The sequence below is a fragment of the Hemiscyllium ocellatum genome, chromosome 11, assembly GCF_020745735.1.
Source record: "Hemiscyllium ocellatum isolate sHemOce1 chromosome 11, sHemOce1.pat.X.cur, whole genome shotgun sequence".
NCBI lineage: Eukaryota > Metazoa > Chordata > Chondrichthyes > Orectolobiformes > Hemiscylliidae > Hemiscyllium > Hemiscyllium ocellatum.
The window spans coordinates 21900171-21923982 of NC_083411.1; the positions used below are offsets into that span (position 1 = coordinate 21900171).

Consider the following 23812-nt stretch of genomic DNA (forward strand, 5'->3'; position numbering starts at 1 on the left):
CACTGAAATATTCCCAAGTCATTACAAATATTCTTTTAACAACAGAGAGTAAGTTTATTTTGCAAAACAATTTTAAAGGGTCAAGGTTAGAAAAATGGGGATAGTTTGAAAGATCTTAACATAAACAGCAAAACAACATGTCTGCCTTTTCCACAACGCTATCTTTTTACAGATATTTAATTCCAGAGAGATTTCACTGCTATCTCAGCTCTTTAAGATTTAATTTAAATGACTCATCCCAGTTCCTTTTCCTTGGAATGCTGAGACAGTTTTATGATTCCTTCCCAAGTCTACTGCAATAACCTTTCCGAATTCTGAAGGATGAAATGTTCTCAATTCTTAGAAGGCTCCACAAACTAAAACCCTTCAGTCACAGTGACCAGCTCCCTGAAATGAAAGCTTGATTCACCTGCTAGAAACAAATTGTTCTCCCTCCTGAATAGAACTCCTGAATCTTCTGAAATGAACTCAAAAGCTGTGCTGGTAGTTTTCTGATCAGTTACAAACTCAGCAGTACGAACATTCCTTGCATTACCAGTACAGGGGTCAAGCCAAGCATTTAATTGCAGCATCATGTTTTCCTGGAAATTATGCATGTAAGTTACCACTCCAAATGACATTCTGACCTATTTGAAAAAACTTATTCTCACAAAACTCCCACTCAAGAATCCAAATCCAAGCCATCCAAGACAAAGTAGCTCAATTGATTGGCACCACATCCACAAACATTCACTCCCTCCACCACTGACACTCAGTAGCAGCAGTGTTCATCCATCTACAAGATGTACTGCAAAAATTCACCAGAGTACCATAGGCAGCACCTTCCAAAATGTTGGACACTTCCATCTATAATGGGAATACCACTTTGTTTTTGTAGCATGAGAGTATTGCTGGCTAAGCCAGAACCTATAGCCTATCACAGGCGGCAGTTAAGAATCAACCACATTGCTGTGGGTCTGGAGTCACATGTAGGCCAGACCAGGTAAGGATAGCAGTTTCTTCCCTTAAAGGACCTCAGTGAAAAAAATGGAGTTTTTCAATAATCAGCAATGGATTCTTGGTCACCATTAGAGTCATAGAGATGTACAGCATGGAAACAGACCCTTCGGTCCAACCCGTCCATGCCAACCAGATATCCCAACCCAATCTAGTCCCACCTGCCAGCACCTGGTCCATATCCCTCCAAACCCTTCCTATTCATATACCCATCCAAATGCCTCTTAAATGTTGCAATTGTACCAGCCTCCACCACATCCTCTGGCAGCTCATTCCATACACGTACCACCCTCTGCATGAAAAAGTTGCCCCTTAGGTCTCTTTTATATCTTTCCCCTCTCACCCTAAATCTATGCCCTCTAGTTCTGGACTCCCCGACCCCAGGGAAAAGGCTTTGCCTATTTATCCTATCCATGCCCCTCATAATTTTGTAAACCTCTATAAGGTCACCCCTCAGCCTCCGACGCTCCAGGAAAAACTGCCCCAGCCTGTTCAGCCTCTCCCTGTAGCTCAGATCCTCCAACCCTGGAAACATCCTTGTAAATCTTTTCTGAACCCTTTCAAGTTTCACAACATCTTTCTGATAGGAAGGAGACCAGAATTGCATGCAATATTCGAACAGTAGCGTAACCAATGTCCTGTACAGCCGCAACATGACCTCCCAACTCATGTACTCAATACTCTGACCAATAAAGGAAAGCATATCAAACGCCTTCTTCACTGTCCTATCTACCTGTGACTCCACTTTCAAGGAGCTATGAACCTGCACTTCAAGGTCTCTTTGTTCAGCAACACCCCCTAGTACCTTACCATTAAGTGTATAAGTCCTGCTAAGATTTGCTTTCCCAAAATGCAGCACCTCACATTTATCTGAATTAAACTCCATCTGCCACTTCTCAGCCCATTGGCCCATCTGATCAAGATCCTGTTGTAATCTGAGGTAACCCTCATCGCTGTCCACCATTAGATTCCATTCCAGATATTTTACTGAATTCAAGTTGCATGAACTGTTGTGACAGAATTCAAAACCAAGTCCCCAGAACATTACCTGGAAATCTGGATTACAAATCCAGCAATAAAGCCACTAGGCCACTGCCTCTCTCTTGTAAAGTTCCCCACCAATTAACTCGCCGTCCTGACCTGGAAATATAATGTCGTTCCTTCAACGCTGTTGGGACAAAATCCTACAGTTCCCCCCTTAATGGCAGTGTGGATCTACCCTCAGCGCAGACTGCAGTGGTTCAAGAAGCAGCCCAACACTACCTTCTCAAGGGCAACCAGGAACAGGCAATGAATGCTGGCCCAGCCAGAGAGACCCTGACTGAATGAAAAACAACCAAAAAGACACCTAAATAATACATTGGCATCATGCACATTCTATCCCAATACCAACAAAAAGTGCAGACTGTCTGTCTACCCCAGGGGATCAATTCAAGATCTTGTAATGTTGCAACAAGTATAACAATGTGGATTAAGTTCTTTCCAAATGGCTGGAAGAAAGGTCCAGCTGAACCCATAGAAAATGTGAGAAGTTGACTGAATCCTCATTTCATACGTCACCACAGAAGTTTAACAGTTGATTAACTTTTGTTAGAAGCAGCAAAATATAATTTTCACGCACATTTATTGAGGTAACACTTGCTGCATTTAACCCATGATATCATTCACTCCAGTTGATGACATTGGGTTGCTAAATTCTTAAATCTTCATGCAGTATTACTGTTAATTATTGCAATTTTTTTTATTGCAGACATTTCCACGACCGGGTGTTATAACTGGACAAAAAGGTGACCCAGGTTATCCAGGTGCTTCTGGAGAAAAAGGCGATCGAGGTCCCCCAGGTTACTAAACATTTTTAATACTGCAAAGCATGCATATTATTCCCATTGAAAGTTTTCCTTCAAAATGACTGTGTACTATCCTGTTGGTTCTTTTCTTACAGGACTTCCAGGGATACCAGGACAACCAGGTCCTCCAGGTGAGATATTGCAATCATTGGGACATTTCCTTGAAAAGGAACATCTCTTGCTTTTCCAACTCATACTCAAAAGAGTGCATGCAAACTCTAATGGTTGTCACATGCTTTACAGAAAAAGCTAGAAGCTGATGACACTAACACTTCCAAACAAAGAACAAATCATTCCTGCCAGCCGTAGACAATGCCATCAACACTGAAGCTGAGATCCATGCCAAGATATGCTCAGATTAGATTAGATTACTTTTTTTAGATTACTTACAGTGTGGAAACAGGCCCTTCGGCCCAACAAGTCCACACCGACCCGCCGAAGCGCAACCCACCCATACCCCTACATATACCCCTTACCTAACACTAGGGGCAATTTAGCATGGCCAATTCACCTGACCCGCACATCTTTGTGACTGTGGGAGGAAACCGGAGCACCCGGAGGAAACCCACGCAGACACGGGGAGAATGTGCAAATTCCACACAGTCAGTCGCCTGAGGCGGGAATTGAACCCAGGTCCCTGGCGCTGTGAGGCAGCAGTGCTAACCACTGTGCCACCATGCTGCCCAGATCTGGTAGAACACAAGACTTTAAAATTTATCCACTAAACGATCTGAATTCTTTTTGTTCTAAACTTTATGTTTTCCAGTGAGTACTTAGTAACATCAAACAAAACAGAATCTGTTGGTTTGCCACTAGCTTCATTGCGAGGACCATTCAGATGGGTATATTTGCGAATCCTAAATTTCCAGTAGGAACCTGGGCCTACTGCGAAAGGAGATTAGAACATGTTTGGTACAATTGGCTTCACATTTTAACACATTCAAGGAGCGTGGCATCACTTGCTGTTCTGAATGCAGATTGGCATCAGTACAACAATAGAAGTAAGAGTAGGTCATTCAGCTCCTTCAGTCTGCTCTGCCATCCATTTAGATCAGTACTAATTGGTACTAACTCCATTTTCTCAACTTTACGCTTCTTGATAGCATGACCTGAAGATGGCTCCCTTAGCGTAAATTCTATAGTCACTACCATAGGATAAGAGATCAGCATTTAAGACTGAAAAGAGGATAAATTCCTTCACACAGTTTACAGTTTTATACCCCAAAGGCTCTTGATATTTAGTGGCTGAACATACTCAAGATGGCGATCAAAAGATTTTTTTGACACTGTGAAAATTAAACCTGTTTTTTTTCCTCTCATCATTGACACCAGGTCAGCCCAGTATAGGAGCACCAGGCACCCCTGGTTTCCCAGGTGAAAGGGGTCAAAAAGGGGAAGAAGGCGTTCCTGGATTTGCACTGCCCGGTCCACAAGGAGCAATTGGTCGTCCAGGTCCCAGTGGTCCTCCAGGCCCTCCTGGTCTACCAGGGCATTCAGGTAAATTTGCATACATCGTTATTATTGGTCACACATGGGCAAAAATAAGTAATTATATACATTCCATACCGGATCAACATAAAGGAATATTTCCTCTGGAGAAGACAACAGTTGTATTTTCAGATAGTTCATATTCAGGGCATCCTATTGGCACTCACAACCAATCAGTCATATTGTACATTCACTGCTCAATTTCAAAACAAGAGATTGTTTTGCATAAAATGACCAATTTGTGGATGATGTTGACTGTTCAAAGATGCTCTCCTCTTTAAATAATCCCATGTGATCATTTATGTCAGCTTAAACAGGCAGCTGGAGCTTAAGTTTAGCATCATTTCTGACTCTTGACAGGGCAACACCCTTCATTCTTGCATTAAAGCATCAGTTTAGATTTGGAGAAAGTGAGGACTGCAGATGCTAGAGATCACTGTTGAGATTGTGGTGCTGGAAAAGCATAGCAGGTCAGGCAGCATCCGAGGAGTAGGAGAACCGACATTTCGGGCATAAGCCCTTCATCAGAAATGAGGCTTGTGGGTCGGGGCTGGGAGATAAATGGGATGGAGGGAGCTGGGAAAGCAATAGATGGATGAAGGTGAGGGAGAAGGTGATACGTCAGAGGGGGAGTGATGGACAGGAGGGCAGTGCCTAGTTGGAGGCTTGTGATTGGGATAATATAGGGGGAGGAGAAATGAGGAAGCTGTTGAAATCCACAATAATCCTGTGTGGTTGCAGGGTCCCAAGGCAAAATATGAGACGTTCCTTCTCCAGGTGTCGGGTGGTAATGGTTTGGCGGTGGAAGAGGCCCAGGAGTTCTTAACGGAGTGAGAGGGGGTGTTGAAGTGTTCAGCGCTGGGATTGGTGGGTGCGGGGGTCCCAAACATGTATTCTGAAACGATCCGCAAGAAGGCGTCCTCTCTCCCCAATGTAGAGGAGGCTATACTGGGTGCAACAAATGCAGTAGATGACATTGGTAGAGGTGCAGATGAATTTCTCATGGATGTGGAAGGATCCCTTGGGGCCTTGGACTGAGGTGAGGGGAGTGGTGTGGGTGCCGGTTAGTCAGTTTAGATGTGTCCCACGGTGAGACTTGAAGACAGTTCTTTCTGGCAAGGGGTTGATAATGCTGTCAGCTAATGGGTGATGTTTTGATATACAAAGGAGTCCAAGGTTATGGAGCACAGATAGGAAAATGGTGTTGAGACAACAACCAGATCAACTACTGTATTATTGAAGGCAGAGCAGGCTAGAAGGGCCAAATAGCCCCCTCCTGCTCCTAAGTCCTGTGTCCTTATGTTGATATGTTTTATGCATAAAATTACAATGGAAGAAACCTGATGAAAGTTCCATCTTGTAATGATATCCCATTATTGCTGATCATGAATCTTCGTCAGGAAAGATATGAGACTTCTTTTTGAGAAGGATGAATGGACAACTTGCCCGAGACAAGTTGTTCAAAGATTCAAAAGTAAAATTCTAGAATCTAGAATCCGTCATGAAGGATGAGGTTTCTAAATTCTTGGAAGAGCAGAGTCGGATTAGAACAAGTCAACATGGATTTAGTAAGGGGAGGTAATGTCTGACAAACCTGTTGGAATTCTTTGAAGAGGTGACAAGTAGGTTAGACCAGGGAAACCCAGTCGATGTGGTCTATCTAGACTTCCAAAATGCCTTTGATAAGGTGCCACACGGGAGGCTGCTGAGCAAGGTGAGGGCCCATGGTGTTCGAGGTGAGCTACTGGTATGGATTGAGGATTGGCTGTCTGACAGAAGGCAGAGAGTTGGGATAAAAGGTTCTTTTTCGGAATGGCAGCCAGTGACAACCTGCAGGGTTCAGTGTTGGGGCCGCAGCTGTTCACATTATATATTAATGATCTGGATGAAGGGACTGGGGGCATTCTAGCGAAGTTTGCCGATGATACGAAGTTAGGTGGACAGGCAGGTAGTACTGAGGAAGTGGGGAGGCTGCAGAAGGATCTAGACAGTTTGGGAGAGTAGTCCAGGAAATGGCTGATGGAATTCAACGTGACCAAATGCTAGGTCTTGCACTTTGGAAAAAAGAATAAAAGCATAGACTACTTTCTAAATGGTGATAAAATTCGTAAAGCCAAAGTACAAAGGGATCTGGGAGTGCTAATCGAGGATTCTCTAAAGGTAAACATGCAGGTTGAATCCGTGATTAAGAAAGCGAATGCAATGTTGTCATTTTTCTCAAGAGGGTTGGAATATAAAAGCACTGTTGTGATACTGAGACTTTATAAAGCTCTGGTTAGGCCCCTTTTGGAGTACTGGGTCCAGTTTTGGTCCCCACAACTCAGGAAGGACATACTGGCACTGGAGCATGTCCAGCGGAGATTCACACGGATGATCCCTGGAATGGTAGGTCTAACATACGAGGAATGGCTGTGGATCCTGGGATTGTATTCATTGGAGTTTAGAAGATTAAGGGGAGATTTAATAGAAACATACAAGATAATACATGGCTTGGAAAGGGTGGACGCTAAGAAATTGTTTCCGTTAGGCAAGGAGAGTAGGACCCGTGGACACAGCCTTAGAATTAGAGGGGGTCAATTCAGAACAGAAGTGCGGAGACATTTCTTCAGCCAGAGAGTGGTGGGCCTGTGGAATTCATTGCCGCAGAGTGCAGTGGAGGCCTGGACGCTAAATGTCTTCAAGGCAGAGATTGATAAATTCTTGATGTCACAAGGAATTAAGGGCTACGGGGAGAATGCTGGTAAATGGAGTTGAAATGCCCATCAGCCATGATTGAATGGCGGAGTGGGCTCGATGGGCCGAATGGCCTTACTTCGATTCCTATGTCTTATGGTCTTATGGTCTTAATATGCCAAGAAACATTGAAGGCAACTAACAGATTTGCGTAAATGTATTGAAGTACAATAATTTTGACCAAAGGAACGGAACATCAGATCTATTACCTGCTGCACTAAACATCTAACCAGACTTGAAAGAGGTCTCTAAACAAGAAGTGCAGCCAGAAATAAAACATTGTAAAACTTCAGAAATTTGCTGAAGAGGCTGTGCGGGGCAAGTTGCAAATTTTCCTATAACTTATGGTAGAGCTACCAAGGTCACTGTGATTTAAACCTCTTCCAGTCCTTAAATAACTGTGTGAGCATTTCGCTCTCTTCCCTTCTCCCCTTATGCTATCCAGCTTCCCCTTAAATGTATCAACAGTATTCACTTCAATCAGTTCCTGCAGTAGGAAGTTCCACATCAGTTCCCAAATTGATTCTTTAGTGGTGATCTTCGATTAATTGCCACTGGGGTTTCTCTCCTTTACAGTTGCAAACACCCTGTCAATTTTTTCCAAATTTTCAATGACACTATTTGGTAATTCCTCATGTTTTAACATCCCAGCCTGTCCTTAGACAAAAATAGACATTGCTGGAAAAACTCAGCAAGACTGACAGCATCCGTGAAGAGAAATCAGAGTTAACGTTTTGGATCAAATGACCCTACCTCCCAACTCAGCCTGTTCTTGACTGGTATTACATATCTGTATTATTCTTGCAAATCATGTTTTTAACCCTTCTCTAGAGCCTCTGTGCGATTTTTATAATATTATAATTGGTGATTGAAAACCAATTTACACATTTTACCAGACAGTTCCTTACAACTCAATTTGTAGGATACAGTTCATATCCTAAAATGAGTTACATAGGTTTGGCTGTCAAATCTATGAAATGTCTGCTTCATGAATTTTCAGTGCAACAGTAGTTTCAAATTAATCCTTTAACTTATTTAGGTCCAGGCATTGGGTTGCAATGTCAGCCAGGGCAGCCAGGACCACCAGGTTTACCAGGAGCACCTGGCTTTACAGGAGAGGGAGGACTGAAAGGTAAGACATTCCTATGCGCACATTGCATTGTTCTGATCAGTCAGCCTCTACCATAGAAAGACTGTATTTACCACATGAGGTCACACCAATCTATAGTCGGACACTATGCAGTAAAAGTAAAATGCAGTTTACAAACAGGTGTGCCCAAGCGTTGCCCAATTGCTATATTTCTAGAACTTGTGAACATTGGTGATTATGTCCCTTGATTGTGATCTACCTGTAGGAATAATATCAAGCTACTGTTGTTTTTACTGTGTTAGAAATGCATGGATAATATATATTATATTTTGTGGGTTCCTGGGATGCAGGTGTCATTAGCTAGGCTAGACTTTTTGCCCATCTTATTTTGCCCAGTGGGCTAGTAAGAGTCAACCATTTTGTTGTAGGTCAGGAGTCACATGTCAGCCAGACCAGGTAAGGACAACAGATTTCCTTCCTCGAAGAACATTAGTGAACTACCGGGTATTTTCCAGACAACTAGCAGCAATTGCATGTTTGCCATTGGTCTGGCTGTTTACTGAATTCAGATTTCACCATCTGTTACAGTCATATTCCATGGTGAGAATCAAACCCATGTTCCAGAACATTGGCATTGGTTTCTAGATTACTAGTCCAGTGACATTGCTACAATGCTGCCACTTCCTTGGGCTTGGAAACCAACAATGTTGGCCAGTACAGGGATTGCATTGCGACCTTGACATTATTAGCATGTTTTACCATACTGCATTATGGCCAGCAGCTCTCAGCAGTTCCTCATGATAGGAGCTGTGATTGTCCATTCCATAATGGGAATTATTTTTGTTTGCTTTGGATTAGCACAATCTACAATTGGTTAAATATTATGTCACTGTGTATTCACTGATGATTCAGGAAAGTAATCAGATTTTAAAGTAATCACAACTTGTACATGGTATAAATTAAGTATTTTATTCCTTTCATTGAATTTGCTGCCACCTTTATCAAATGAAGGGCCTATTTGTTAATAATATGTGCATCTATCAGTAAAGTTCATTGTTCGAACATCATACAGATACGAAGGAAGAGGGGCCAGAATCTTAAACATTAAAACAATGATATGTTTAAGCTGAGTGTCTTGAACTCATGGTTTGTATAGGTTTTGCCAGCAGGACTATTTAGCAAATCAGTACTATTGCCCTTTAATAATGTGCAGCATGTTCCTTTCGAAATCATTTTAATATGCCACCTCAAATTGATCACGCCACCAGTAACTAAATATGTTTCATCCAGTAGTTCAAAATGTATCACTACATGTAACCCAAGTGTCATAAATACAGAATCTCTAATCCAACTGCATGGTGTTCCTCATAGTTAAAAAGAACAATGTATGAAAATTTCACACACTTAACCATTTCATTTATTTCAGAGAATTATCTATGATATGATAGAAGATTTTAGAGATCCAGAGGTTTCAATAGCGTTTACACATTATTAACACTCTCTTTTCCCCCTTTGACTTGATAGGGGATAAGGGAGACACATGCTTTAACTGTTTTGGTACTGGCAATGGAGCTACTGGTCTACCAGGACCTCCAGGACCACATGGACTTCCAGGTACGGCATCAGAACAACGAGGAACTTGTGTATTAGAATATTCTTGGTTTTGTTGTGCTGTTGAAGAATATTTACAAAATTTGCTGAAGTAAGAAAATCATCCAAGATGGAGGACGGGAAAAATTTCTGGCTGTAAGAGCTGCTCCTTTTTTGGGGGTATTTTAGGTGTTGGAGGTGATTTCCTCGAATTCCAGGAGCAGCAATCACTGTTTTATATGCTGTTGCATCGTTTTGGAACTTTGGAAAAAAAAAAGTCAAAACAACAGCAGTTTAAAAGGGAGAAGGGCAGACTAAGGAAGCACATGGTGGGGACATTGCAGGGGAGAGAGAGAGAAAAAAAAAACCTGCACAGTTACCGCCTTTGCTGTTTGAATTGGTGTATCGCTGGATATTGGAGTGCATCTGGGAAAATTAACAAACAGTGAAATTCACAACTAATCTTGGAGGAACTGTTGGGCGAAGTTCACAGCACAGAATCAGATAAGTTAATTGTTGTTTTAAGTCTGTCCAATAGAAAGGTTGCAGTAGTGGGTACAGTGGATTCTTTCTTGATTATATGTTTTTGGAGATAAGTCTCTTGATTAAACTTAAAATATAAGCCATAGCTATTAATTTAACCTGGGGCAGTGTTTGTAGAGGAATAAGACGGTGTTATTTTCTGAGTCTGTAGATTGTGAAGGAGCAAAAATGGCCTTTGCAGTGATATGTACTTCTTGTCAGATGTGGGAATTTAAATAGAGTTTAAGGGTTACTGTGGATTATATCTGCCATAAATGCTGTTGCATGCAAATCTTATCAGATCGAGTGGATCGGCTGGAGAGAGAAATAGAAGCGATGAGGAATTTGCAACAGCTACAGTTTGTGATGGATGGCTGTTATAGGAAAGGGGGAAAGTCTCAGATACAGTCACATAGATGGGTTAACTCCAGGAAGGGTAAGAGAGGTAGGCAGCTAGAGCAGGAGTCTTTTGTGGATATACCCATTTCAAACAGGTATGCTGTTTTGGAAAATGTAGGGGGTGATGGATTCTCAGGGGAACGTAGCACAAACAGCCAAGTTTCTGGTATTGAGACTGGCTCTAATGCAACGAGGGGTACGTTGGCTTCCAAGAGATCAATTGTGTTAGGGGATTCTGTAGTCCGAGGTACAGACAGACGTTTCTGTGGCCAGCAGAGAAAAAGCAGAATTGTGCGTTGTTTCCCTGGTGCCAGGATCAAGGATGTCTCAGAGAGGGTGCAGAATGTTCTCACGGGGGAGAGGGGCCAGCAGGCGGTCATGGTCCACATTGGAACCAACGACATTGGAAGGGAAAAGATTGAGACTCTGAAGGGAGATTACAGAGAGTTAGGTAGAATTTTAAAAAGGAGGTCCTCAAGGGTAGTAATACCTGGATTATTCCCAGTGCTACGAGCAAGTGAGGGCAGGAATAGGAGGATAGAGCAGATGAATGCATGGCTGAGGAGCTGGTGTATGGGAGAAGGATTCACATTTTTGCATCATTGGAATCTCTTTTGGGGTAGAAATGACCTGTACAAGAAGGGGGGTGTGTGTAGAGGGGGGTGGGGGGAGGGGGGTGTGGGAGGGGGGGGTGGGACCCAGAGAGATAGTGAGGAAAGAGATCGATCTGAGACGGGTACAGCTGAGAATTTAAGTGAGTCAAACAGTCAGGGCAGGCAGGGACAAGGTAGGACTAATAAGTTAAACTGCATTTATTTCAATGCAAGGGGCCTAACAGGGAAGGCAGATGAACTCAAGGCATAGTTAGGAACATGGAACTGGGATATCATAGCAATTACGGAAACATGGCTCTGGTGTGGGCAGGACTGGCAGCTGAATGTTCCAGAATACAAATGCTACAGGAAGGATAGAAAGGGAGGCAAAAGAGGAGGGGGAGTGGCATTTTTGATAAGGGATAGCATTACAGCTGTGCTAAGGGAGGATATTCCCGGAAATACATCCAGGGAAGTTATTTGGGGTGGAACTGAGAAATAAGAAAGGGATGATCACCTTATTGGGATTGTATTATAGACCCCCCCAATAGTCAGAGAGAAATTGAAAAACAAACTTATAAGGAGACTTCCGCTCTCTGTAAGAATAATAGGGTGGTTATGGTAGGGGATTTTAACTTTCTAAACATCAACTGGGACTGCCATAGTGTTAAAGGTTTAGATGGAGAGGAATTTCTTAAGTGTGTACAAGACAATTTTCTGATTCAGTATGTGGATGTACCTACTAGAGAAGGTGCAAAACTTGACCTACTCTTGGGAAATAAGGCAGGGCAGGTGACTGAGGTGTCAGTGGGGGAGCTCTTTGGGGCCAGTGACCATAATTCTATTCGTTTTAAAATAGTGATGGAAAAGGATAGACCAGATCTAAAAGTTGAAGTTCTAAATTGGAGAAAGGTCAATTTTGATGGTATTAGGCAAGAACTTTCAAAAGCTGATTGGAGGCAGATGTTCGCAGGTAAAGGGACGGTTGGAAAATGGGAAGCCTTCAGAAATGAGATAACAAGAATCCAGAGAAAGTATATTCCTGTTAGGGTGAAAGGGAAGGCTGGTAACTATAGGGAATGCTGGATGACTAAAAAAATTGAGGGTTTGGTTAAGAAAAAGAAGGAAGCATATGTCAGGTTCAGACAGGATAGAACAAGTGAATCCTTAGAGTATAAAGAATGTAGGAGTATACTTAAGAGGGAAATCAGGAGGACAAAACGGGGACATGAGATAGCTTTGGCAAATAGAATTAAGGAGAATCCAAAGGGGTTTTACAAATATATTAAGGACAAAAGGGTAACTAGGGAGAGAATAGGGCCACTCAAAGATCAGCAAGGCGGCCTTTGTGTGGAGCCACAGAAAATGGGGGAGATACTAAATGAATATTTTGCATTAGTATTTATTGTGGAAAAGGATATGGAAGATATAGACTGTAGGGAAATAGATGGTGACATCTTGCAAAATGTCCAGATTACAGAGGAGGAAGTGCTGGATGTCTTGAAATGGTTAAAGGTGGATAAATCCCCAGGACCTGATCAGGTGTACCCGAGAACTCTGTGGGAAGCTAGAGAAGTAATTGCTGGGCCTCTTGCTGAGATATTTGTATCATCGATACTCACCAGTGAGGTGCCGGAAGACTGGAGGTTGGCAAACGTGGTGCCATTGTTTAAGAAGGGTGGTAAGGACAAGCCAGGGCACTATAGACCAGTGAGCCTGACATTGGTGGTGAGCAAGTTGTTGGAGGGAATCCTGAGGGACAGGATGTACATGTATTTAGAAAGGCAAGGACTGATTCGGGATAGTTAACATGGCTTTGTGCGTGGGAAATCATGTCTCACAAACTTGATTGAATTTTTTGATAAAGTAACAAAGAAGATTGATGAGGGCAGAGCAGTAGATTTGATCTATACGGACTTCAGTAAGGCGTTCGACAAGGTTCCCCATGGGAGACTGATTAGCAAGGTTAGATCTCATGGAATACAGGGAGAACTAACCATTTGGATACAGAACTGGCTCAAAGGTAGAAGACAGAGAGTGGTGGTGGAGGGTTGTTTTTCAGACTGGAGGCCTGTGACCAGTGGAGTGCCACAAGGATCGGTGCTGGGCCCTCTACTTTGTGACATTTACATAAACGATTTGGATGCGAGCATAAGAGGTACAGTTAGTAAGTTTGCAGATAACACCAAAATTGGAGGTGTAGTGGACAGCGAAGAGGGTTACCTCAGATCTGGACCAGATGGGCCAATGGGCTGAGAAGTGGCAGATGGAGTTTAATTCAGATAAATGCGAGGTGCTGCATTTTGGGAAAGCAAATCTTAGTAGGACGTATACACTTAATGGTAAGGTCCTAGGGAGTGTTGCTGAACAAAGAGACCTTGGAGTGCAGGTTCATAGCTTCTTGAAAGTGGAGTTGCAGGTAGATAGGATAGTGAAGAAGGTGTTTGGTATGCTTTCCTTTATTGGTCAGAGAATTGAGTACAGGAGTTGGGAGATCATGTTGCGGCTGTACAGGACATTGGTTAGGCCACTGTTGGAATATTGCGTGCAATTCTGGTCTCCTTCCTATTGGAAAGATGTTGTGAAACTTGAAAGGGTTCAGAAAAGATTTACAAGGATGTTGCCAGGGTTGGAGGATCTGAGCTACAGGGAGAGGCTGAACAGGCTGGGGCAGTTTTTCCTGGAGCGTCGGAGGCTGAGGGGTGACCTTATAGAGGTTTACAAAATTATGAGGGGCATGGATAGGATAAATAGGATTAGCCTTTTCCCTGGGGTCGGGGAGTCCAGAACTAGAGGGCATACATTTAGGGTGAGAGGGGAAAGATATAAAAGAGACCTAAGGGGCAACTTTTTCATGCAGAGGGTGGTACGTGTATGGAATGAGCTGCCAGAGGATGTGGTGGAGGCTGGTACAATTGCAACATTTAAGAGGCATTTGGATTGGTATATGAATGGGAAGGGTTTGGAGGGATATTGGCCGGGTGCTGGCAGGTTGGACTAGATTGGGTTTGGATATCTGGTCGGCATAGACAGTTGGACCGAAGGGTCTGTTTCCATGCTGTACATCTCTATGAGTCTATGACTCTATAAGTTTTTTATTGAAGGATTTTTCTGTGATTTCATCTTGCCACAGGGCTGCGTAACAGAGTGAGATCATGTGACATTGCATCACTTCCTCTGATGTACAGTTTGTCTCATTAGCATATCAGGCAAAAGCGAGGTCTGCAAATGGTTGGAGATTAGAGTCAAGAGTGTGGTGCTGGAAAAGCACAGCAGATCAAGCAACATCCGAAGAGCAGGAAAATCACATTTCAGGCAAAAGCCCTTCATCAGGAATTCTTGATGAAGGGCTTTTGCCTGAAACATCGATTTTCCTGCTCCTCGGATGTTGCTTGATCTGCTGTGCTTTTCCAGCAACACACTCTTGACTCATTAGCATGTCACGCAGTCAGACTTAACCTTTTATACTTATCTTCCTGACTCTTTATCTCTCTGATTTTACACAAGGATAACTGCTATGGTAATCTCACTGCTCTAAGCAACAATTGGTGGCGATTTAGAATTTGAGCCCTTTGTGTAGACTCTCAGACTCTGCAGGGCAGAAGAAGAAATGACAGGCGACTGCAGTTATACAATCTGGATCTCTCGATCAATGCATCCTCTTTAGTCTATCTGACTATTTCAACTGTGTAAAAAGTAGCTTTTGTGTAGAAACTAGTAGGCGTCTGCTTTTGGATTTCAGGTCAACCAGGATTGCCAGGAATGAAAGGAGATCGTGGGCTACCTGGTCCAATTGGAACTTTGGGACCGCCTGTAAGTGCTTGGGGAGGAGAAGATGTAGAATGGATCTTCATTGCCTATCATGGTAACACTAGATGTCCATTGGCTGATCTAATTGACAATATGGGCTCCAGGCTAGAGACCTATAGTCAAAGATCAAGAAAGAGTATTATGACCTCTTAAAAATAAAAGGATTTGCACCTTTGTGCATTACTTATGTTCCACTTCTCCTTTGCTTTCTTTGAATTTGATCTTGGATGCATGTTTTAAATTTCCTCAATTCAGTCATATACATTTTGAAAATCTAAGGCTTTGGTTAATAATCCTCTGGCCATTAAAGAGCATTTTCAGTTCTTAATGGAAGAATCTTACTTCACAGCCAGTCTTTCTGTCTTCCCCATTTCTAGGGATTGCCAGGCCCTCCTGGTATTCCAGGAGCCCGTGGCCCAAAAGGTGACCGTGGAGACGGCTTTGGCTTTCCTGGCCCAAAAGGTGATCGAGGGAATCCTGGTTTCCCAGGACCCCCAGGACTTCCAGGATTAGATGGCACCCCAGGAAGAAACGGCCTGCCTGGTCCATCTGGTCCTAAAGGTGTACCTGTGAGTAATTATTCTGCTACTTCAGTACAGATTTCTTAAAGAAAGTGATTAACAATGATCTGCTGTGTCAGGGGAGGATAATTGAGTATCTTTGACTGTTCTCCTACATGATGGATTTATATAAAGGTCTTGGTAAAGATCCACAAGAGAGCTGCAAAAATGATTCCCGGCTTATAGAAATTCAACTATTCAAAGAGGTTTAGCGACTTTGGGCTATTAAGTTTACAAAGACACAAACTTACTGCCAACCTGGTAGAGGTGTAGAAAACCGCTAAAGGGCTTGATGCGATCCATTTTGGTAGATTATTCCAGGTTAATACTATTAAGGAAGGCTAGGGTACATGAGTTTAAACAAGTTAGAGTCGGAATATTTTGAATATTAAGCAGTTCTTTTCCCAAAGAGTAATGAGTCTCAGAAACATACCACAGTCTGGTGTTGTGAGTTCAGTATGTCTTTGAAATAAAGCTGGAGTAGTTCTTGCATAATCCATGTCATCTCATGGAAAAAGTGGGAAAGCGAGTAGTGTAGATGGCATAAAGGGTAGCCACTCATCAGGGGCCAAATGACATGGTGATTTGTGGCAGAATAGTGTGATTAGTCAATGAGGCTTATCCCAAAAAACATCACACCATCGTTTATGTATTTGCCAGCAATAAGGTGAGTTCCTCACGAGGTAGTGGTGAGTTGTCAACTTAGCGGCACTACAGCTTGCCTTATTAATGCCATAACTTGCCTCATTAATGTTTAGCTACTCAATGTGCCAAAGAAACCAGAGACTGAGAATTCTCCAGTTGGAAGTTAGAGTGGGTACTTGGCAATCAGCTTACTACTTGCTTCAAAGGCTATGTTAGACACTGTACACCATGCTCCATCATAGATACCAGCCACAAGTACCCCTTGTTAACCGATATTGGCTTCCGATATGTGCCAGCCTCTAACAGCCTATATGGCACATTTCTGATCCACTTACAGGCCACTTCTGCAATTCAAAGCGACATCTTGGGCAGCACCAGCAACTATCCTTGTAATATTGCAGGAAGGGTGCTGTGCTTAGGACGTGCATCCAGTTCATGGGTTGGGCCACCTCCTGGCTGTTGGCATACGGTCACACATTCACTCTGAGCCTACCCGACTGCTCACAGCATCCCTGGATTGCATTGTTTTGTCTTGACTTTTTATATTTCTCCCCATCAGCCAGATGCATAGGACTGCTGTATTGCCATGCATTATGATACAAACCAAGCCGGCAAGCGTGTCATAGTTGTCAGAGCCATCAGTCAAGTCAATAGGAAAAGTCTTCCGCAAGAAGGTTCCCACTTAAGTCAAGGGCAGCCTCTGACACCAGTCCAGGGGTTCACTCAGTCAGTCAGAGACATGGAGATGTACAGCACGGAAACAGACCCTTCAGTCCAACTCATCCATGCCAACCAGGTATCCCAACGCAATCTAGTCCCACCTGCCAGCACTTGGCCCATATCCCTGTAAACCCTTCCTATTCATATACCCATCCAGATGCATTTTAAATGTTGCAACTGTACCAACTTCTACCACTTCAGCTGGCAGCTCATTCCATACATTCAACACCCGCGGTTTGAAAAAGTTTCCCTTAAGCCCCTTTTATATCTTGCCCCTCTCACCCTATTTCTGGACTCCCCCACCCCAGGGAAAAGACTTTGTCTATTTATCCTATCTATGCTCTTCATGATTTTTTAAACCTCTATAAAATCATGAGGGACATGAACAGGGTCAGCCGTTTGAGGTGGTCAGATTCAGGATACAGTTCTGATAACAGACGAGGAGCTATATGCCCTGCAGCCTATCACCTGACTTGACTCTGTCTTCCCTGATGGAGGGAGCCAGAGAAGGGAGGGGGATGGTGTCAATTTCCATCTGGAATAAGAGAGAGGGTGGTATCATAGCAGATGAAAGTGGATGGCACAAATGTTAATTTTATGAATTTTGCCCTGAGTGAGTGAGTAGGGAGCACAGAGGACCTACAGGGATAATGTTTTCAGGGTTGAGATAGGTGACAGCAGTGTGCAAAGATATTGCAGACAATAGTGAGCATGATAGAGCATGAGCCTGAAGAGGAGATGAGTGCGGTAGCAGAGATCGAGTGGGTGACAGATATCAGAGAGGAGATGGTGGCACTCATTCTGGTGGCATCAGGAAGGTTGTTGACCTTCTTCCTACGTTGCTGGACATTATGCCAATTGGCTGACACAGCGGCATGGTGGCTCAGTGGTTAGCACTGCTGCCTCACGGCACCAGGTTCAGGTTCAATTCCAGCCTCAGGCGACTGTCTGTGTGGAGTTTGCACATTCTCATTGTGTCTGCGTGGGTTTCCTCCGGGTGCTCTGGTTTCCTCCCACAGTCCAAAGATGTGCAGGTCAGGTGAATTAGCCGTGCTAAATTGCCCACGTGTTCAGAGATGCATAGGTTAGGTGCACTAGTCATGGGTCAATGTAGACTAGTAATGAATATGGATGGGGTACACTTCAGAGGGTCGGTATGGACTTGTTGGGCCAAAGGGCCTGTTTCTACACTGTTGGGATTCTCAGAAAAGTATTGACGTAGGAGGCAATTTGGGGTGATCTTAGCATGCTCTGATGTAATCTGCTGCTCCTTGGGAAATAGGAAATCCCACCTGTACACCACCTCATCCAGTAGGGCCCTGTCGACAAAGTGGGGTGATGAACTCTTCCTGTTTGAAGTAACTGTCAGGAATCCTGCAGAGAAGCTCTGGACTCACAGAGGTGTGCATCAACCTTTTAAAAATAACATTAGTGCCAGGGGTGCTGTTCAATTCTAGAATATTGGGGCAGAAGTGAGTTGTTTCAAGAATGGTGTGCTTTAGGATGGGGCTTGAATTGGATGAAAAGGATGCCATAGGTGCAGGGTAGGTAAGTAATAGGGTATATTTTATAAGATAAGGTGGAAAAACTTGGCCTCACAACAAGAAACACTTCAAAAAACCCAACGCAACTTGCATATAGCCATAAAAACGTAATATTCAGCCCATCAAGTCTGTAGGGAAATACAGACAAATTAAATGAGGGGACAAAGACATTGCAAGTGGAATATAATGTGGAAAACTATGAGGGTGTGCACTTTGGCAAGAAAAATTAAAGAGCTGAATGTTATTTGAATGGAAAAAGACTGTAAAAAGCTACAGCATAGAAGGATTTGTATGAATCATAAAAAGCTAACATCCGTGTTCATCAGGTAATAGGGAAGGCAAATGGACTGTTGATCTTTGTTCCGGAAGGAAGGGACTAGAAAAATAAGGAGGTTCTGCTAAAACTATACAGTGCAGCGGTCAGACTGCAGCTATAATACTGTGAACAGTTATGGGCCCTCTATTTAAGGAAATATATACAGGCATTGGAGGCAGTATGGAGAAGTTTCACTCGATTGATCCAGGCATGGAGGGATTGTCATATGAGGTTAGGTATGCTGGGCTTGTAACCAATGGATTTTAGAGAATGAGAGGCACCCTTATTAAAAAATAGAATATTCCTCAAGTGCTTGACAGGGTAGATGTGGAAAGGTTGTTTCCCTTAGCAAGAGGGTTGAGAACATAGGGCATAAACATAGAATAAGGGGTCACCCATTGAAGTCAGAGATGAGATGAAATGTTTTGTCTCGGAAGCTAGTGAATTGATGGAATTCTTTACCACAGAGATCCTTTGAGGTTGGTTGAAGTCTGTGATTGACAGATTTTTAATTAGTAGGAAAATCAAGGGTTATGAGGAAAAGGCAGCAAAATCATGTTGCGGATGATCACATCAGCCATGTTTTCAATGAATATAAAAGCAGATACGATTGGACAAAAAGCTTACTTCTTCTGCTCCAATGTCTTATGGTCTTAGTTTTGATGAACAGAGGTTTTCTTTTTACTTTATTGTCCATTGGGCATTTCCCTTTTTGCCATATTCCAGGTGAGTACAGGCTACAGACGTGAAGTGTGCAGTGGAGGTTTAAGAGGTAAAGATGTTTCTCTTCATGGTGCACGAGCCACTGTGATTATGGATAGGCTTGGTGGGTCAGTTTGTGTTTTCCTGACCATCAATTTCCTGTAGTTGTGTTGGCTCAAATGATTGTTCCTAGAAAACTGCCTGAGGATTTGGATTTTCAGCACACTATTGCCATCCAGGCATGTTTCCAAAACTCTTTTCTTCTTCACACATGGGATATGGGGATTGAAGGCATCGTTAAGGAGGGAATTCCAGGAATTTGACCCAGCGACACTGAAGGATCGACAGTATATTTTCAAGTCAGGATGGTGAATGGCCTGAACGGGAACTCACATGTGATGTTCCCATGTATCTGCTGCCCTTGTCATTCCAACTAGAAGAGTTTGTGGGATTGGGAGGTATTATTGCAGGATCTCTGGTGAATTTCTGTAGTCTGTCTTATAGTTGGTATGCATCGCTGCTACTGAAATGCTACTGAAAAGAGAGCTATCTGGAGCTGCATATCACGCTACTCTTACTATATCTAGAGACTTTCGAAGTTCTGTTCAACATCAGTAAAGGGTAAGAGAAATATTAATTGGGGGAAATAATCAACATATACTTGAAGGGTTTTGAGTTAAGTATCTTAGAAACTCTACAGTGTGGAAACAGGCCCTTCAGCCCAATAAGACCACACTGACCCTCTGAGGAGTATCCCACCCAAACCCATTCCCTTACTCTGCATTCACTCCTGACAAATGCACCTAACCTACAATCCCTGAACACTATAGGCAATTTAGCATGGCCAATTCACCTAGCCTGCACATCTTTGGACTGTGTGAGGAAACCAGAGCACCCAGAAGAAACCCATGCAGACAAGGGGGGAATGTGCAAACTCCACACAGACAGTCACCCAAGCTGGAATCAAACCTCGGACCCTAGCGCTGTGAGGCAGCACTGAGCCACTGTGCCGCCCAAAATAGAGATAATCAGCATGCTTTTGAAATGGAATGGATAATCTTTCATTATAATCATTACTTGAAAGCTTTTGTGATTTTTATGCCAAATAAATGGGTGTTCAGATTTTTGTTTTTGTGGAATGTGCTAAATGTGGAAGGTGGAATCTTCTACGTCCCCTCGGTATTAATAAGTACATCGAACTTTTTAGGGTGGCTTAGCCTTCAAAGGAGCAATTGGACTCCCTGGAGACCCAGGCCCAATTGGATTTCCAGGAGAGAGGGGTCCCCCAGGCCCACCAGGATTTGGTCCACCAGGCTATCCAGGGGAGAAAGGTGCTCAGGGAGTATCAGGTCGCCCTGGAGCCCCTGGAGCTCCAGGTAAGTCAACAATATCTAATTAACTTCATTCTGCTATGTTAGACACATTCTCAATTACAAGATTAGGAAAATGAGCTCATAACTTAGAAATAGCTTGTGAGAAGTCCATGATTATTTCCTTCTAAAGGTAGGTGCTTTAATAAAATGCTGCATTTACTTACATAAGACAAAAGCAGTTTGAGAGGAATGGTTGTGTTAAATGGTTGTGATCTGTTAGCCTTCAGTTTCTCTCCCTGTGCCAAGTTGAGAAACTTATTAAAGACATAGCACAGTCAATTGTCCAACATCCTCTAGATGGGTGTTACATTGGGCACACAGCTCCTTCAGGCACAGGCCTTTATGAAGACATTCCTGTGCCTGATAGGAGAGAGCCTATACTTGTGAAAGGAATAAGATATTCTTGCTACAAGGTGATCTCAGAGGGAAAAGGAGGCTGTGATAAAGGTCTCATCATTCCTAGCTGCCCCTTGATATTTAGGCAACTAAAAGGTAAGGTGGACAAAGGGAGGGAATTATTCAGGGTTTACAAGCTTTAACTCAACATCCTATCGGCTTAAAGAAGAAATTGTTCCAGCACACAACAGGGCCAATGAATTCTACACATATGATCTAGTCACCATTAAAACTTGACACCAGCCTTGGGTGTTATGTCTGCTGTCTATTCTGATTGTGCTATACTCGAACTATCACTTATCAATAAAACATTTTAAACCTTTGAACTAAACCAACTGTAACTCCTTAACTCTTTTGAGTGAAATCATGCAGTATTCAAATATTGAAGCACCCCTTTCTCTGACTAATGTAACCGGTGTGTGTTGGGATCCAACTTATTTGGTATTGTTAGCCAAAGTCGTGAAATCATTATACAATAGCTTAAGACTACAATATAGGAGCAGAATTAGGCCATTCAACCCATTCAGTCTGTTCCACCATCGGATCATGGCTGATATGTTTCTCAACCCCCACCTCCTGCCTTCTCCCTGTAACCTTTGATCCTCTTACAAATCAAGAATCTATCTATCGCTGTCTGAAGTATATAGAATGAATTGCCTCCACAGCCCTCTGCAACAATGAGTTCCACAGATTCACTACCCTCTGGAAAGAGGCCATTTAACCCATCAAGTTTGCAGCAGTCCTGTATTCTTACCCTATATCTTTGAAATGTTTTCTCTTTCAATTAATTTTTCCAAATGCCTTTTTGAATCAAAATCCACCATGTTATCAGACATTGACTCCAAATACAAATCACTTAGTGCACGATTGCTCATGTCACCTCTGTTTTTATTTTTGCCAAGCATCTTTAATTTGTTCCAACTTTCTAAAAACTTCACCTGTGATCACAGAGCTCATGTTGAGATAATTTGGACTATCATGACCATGTTGTCTCAATGATAGAGTAGTTAGCTCCATACTCCATTTTTGTCCAGACTCTGTAACTTCCTCATTGTCAAGTACCAATCAAAATTCCTGATTAAATTATGCATGGTGACAGTGTCCACCACCTTTTCAGCGATCATGAGTTGTTAGTGCTTTTTAGACCATGCAGAGTTGTCTAATGTTCTATCGCACTGGTGTTTGTGGGAAACCATCATTAATCCTTTGCCATTCTGTCCAGGTGCTAAAGGTGATTCTGGTCAAACGGTCTCTGAGCCTGGTCCAAGAGGTCCACCAGGGATACCAGGTGAACCTGGATTGGCAGGTCGCCCAGGTAAGATGCTTCAGCTGTCTGTACAACATGAAGAACTTTGTCCCTATTTGGGCATACTTTGCCAGGACAAATTAACTGGGGGGGGACTTATGCTAGTTAAAAATGTCTCTGATTGGAGACAGAGTGAAGTTGATACAGCAAATGGAAATCTGTGCTGTAAAATGAATAATGGGTGTCGCTAAAGAAGGGGAGGTAAAATTTGTCAAGCATTTGGAAGCTAAATGTCTTGAACAGTTTGTCAGTCAGGCAACCTCTCCAGCAAGTAAGAACAGCTGCCTTTACTGCCGTTGAAGAAGCCTTGCCGACATGGTTCATGGCAGCTTGAGCAGAGAATGTTCTCACCTCCTGTACAGTACTGCAGGGAAGGGATTCGGACCACAAGATGTTTACCTCAGCAATGAATGGTTGGGCCAATTCAGGAGAAGGCATGGCAACATCTTCTGCACAGGATGCAGTTCACAAGGCACAGTTACAACAGCAATGACAGATGATTGGCTGCAAAATAGTCTTGCCTGCGTACTGACAGTAACGCACCAAAAAACATTTCTAATGCTGATGGAACCAAACTGTTTTACTGCGCTGAAAATTACCAAAAGTCATATCAGTGTCTCAGTGGGTTTCATGGAGATTTTCCCTCTGCATTATCAGTTATCTCTGTTGCTAATTTCAATAATCACACCTCGATGATGCTGCTCCTATACTAACTCACACGCAAAAACAACAATATAGATTAGTGTGTTGCTCGAAAAGCACAGCAGGTCAGGCAGCATCCGAGGAGCAAGTAAATTGACATTTCGGGCAAAAGCCCTTCATCAGCAAATAAGACAGGGAGCCTCCAGCCTTTTGCCCAACAATAACAGACCTACTCATCACTTCTATCCATGTTTAAAGGCTAACTGTGCATCATATCTGTTGCTAGTTTGCTGAAGGCAAGGATATGCTGTTGTCAATGCTGCACAATTCTAAGGTTGTAGCTGAGGAAGTGAAGTTGGCATCCCATTTCACCAGTAGGGTCCTGGTAGCTGTGGTGGATGGGCTGATGGATAGGAGGTCCATCCTCGTTCCTCAGGATAACAGATGGGACAATGGCACCAGACCCTGCCAGCCTGATCTGAAGTTGCCGCCCTGGTCTGTGAGGTGCCCACTGCCCAAAGAATGCCCAGCCATGTGAGA

General features: G+C 43.1%; 1 protein-coding gene across 3 annotated transcripts in view; it reads left to right on the forward strand.

The window, feature by feature from the left end:
- col4a5 (collagen, type IV, alpha 5 (Alport syndrome)) overlaps positions 1-23812 on the forward strand; it is a 257193-nt gene that overhangs the window by 129852 nt on the left and 103529 nt on the right. For all 3 annotated transcript variants that reach the window (XM_060832454.1, XM_060832453.1, XM_060832455.1), the window contains 9 exons: positions 2747-2837; positions 2939-2974; positions 4176-4340; positions 8104-8196; positions 9679-9768; positions 15001-15071; positions 15446-15637; positions 20763-20931; positions 22547-22639. In XM_060832454.1, the coding sequence (XP_060688437.1) occupies positions 2747-2837; positions 2939-2974; positions 4176-4340; positions 8104-8196; positions 9679-9768; positions 15001-15071; positions 15446-15637; positions 20763-20931; positions 22547-22639 (1000 nt within the window). The remainder of the gene's footprint in view (positions 1-2746; positions 2838-2938; positions 2975-4175; positions 4341-8103; positions 8197-9678; positions 9769-15000; positions 15072-15445; positions 15638-20762; positions 20932-22546; positions 22640-23812) is intronic.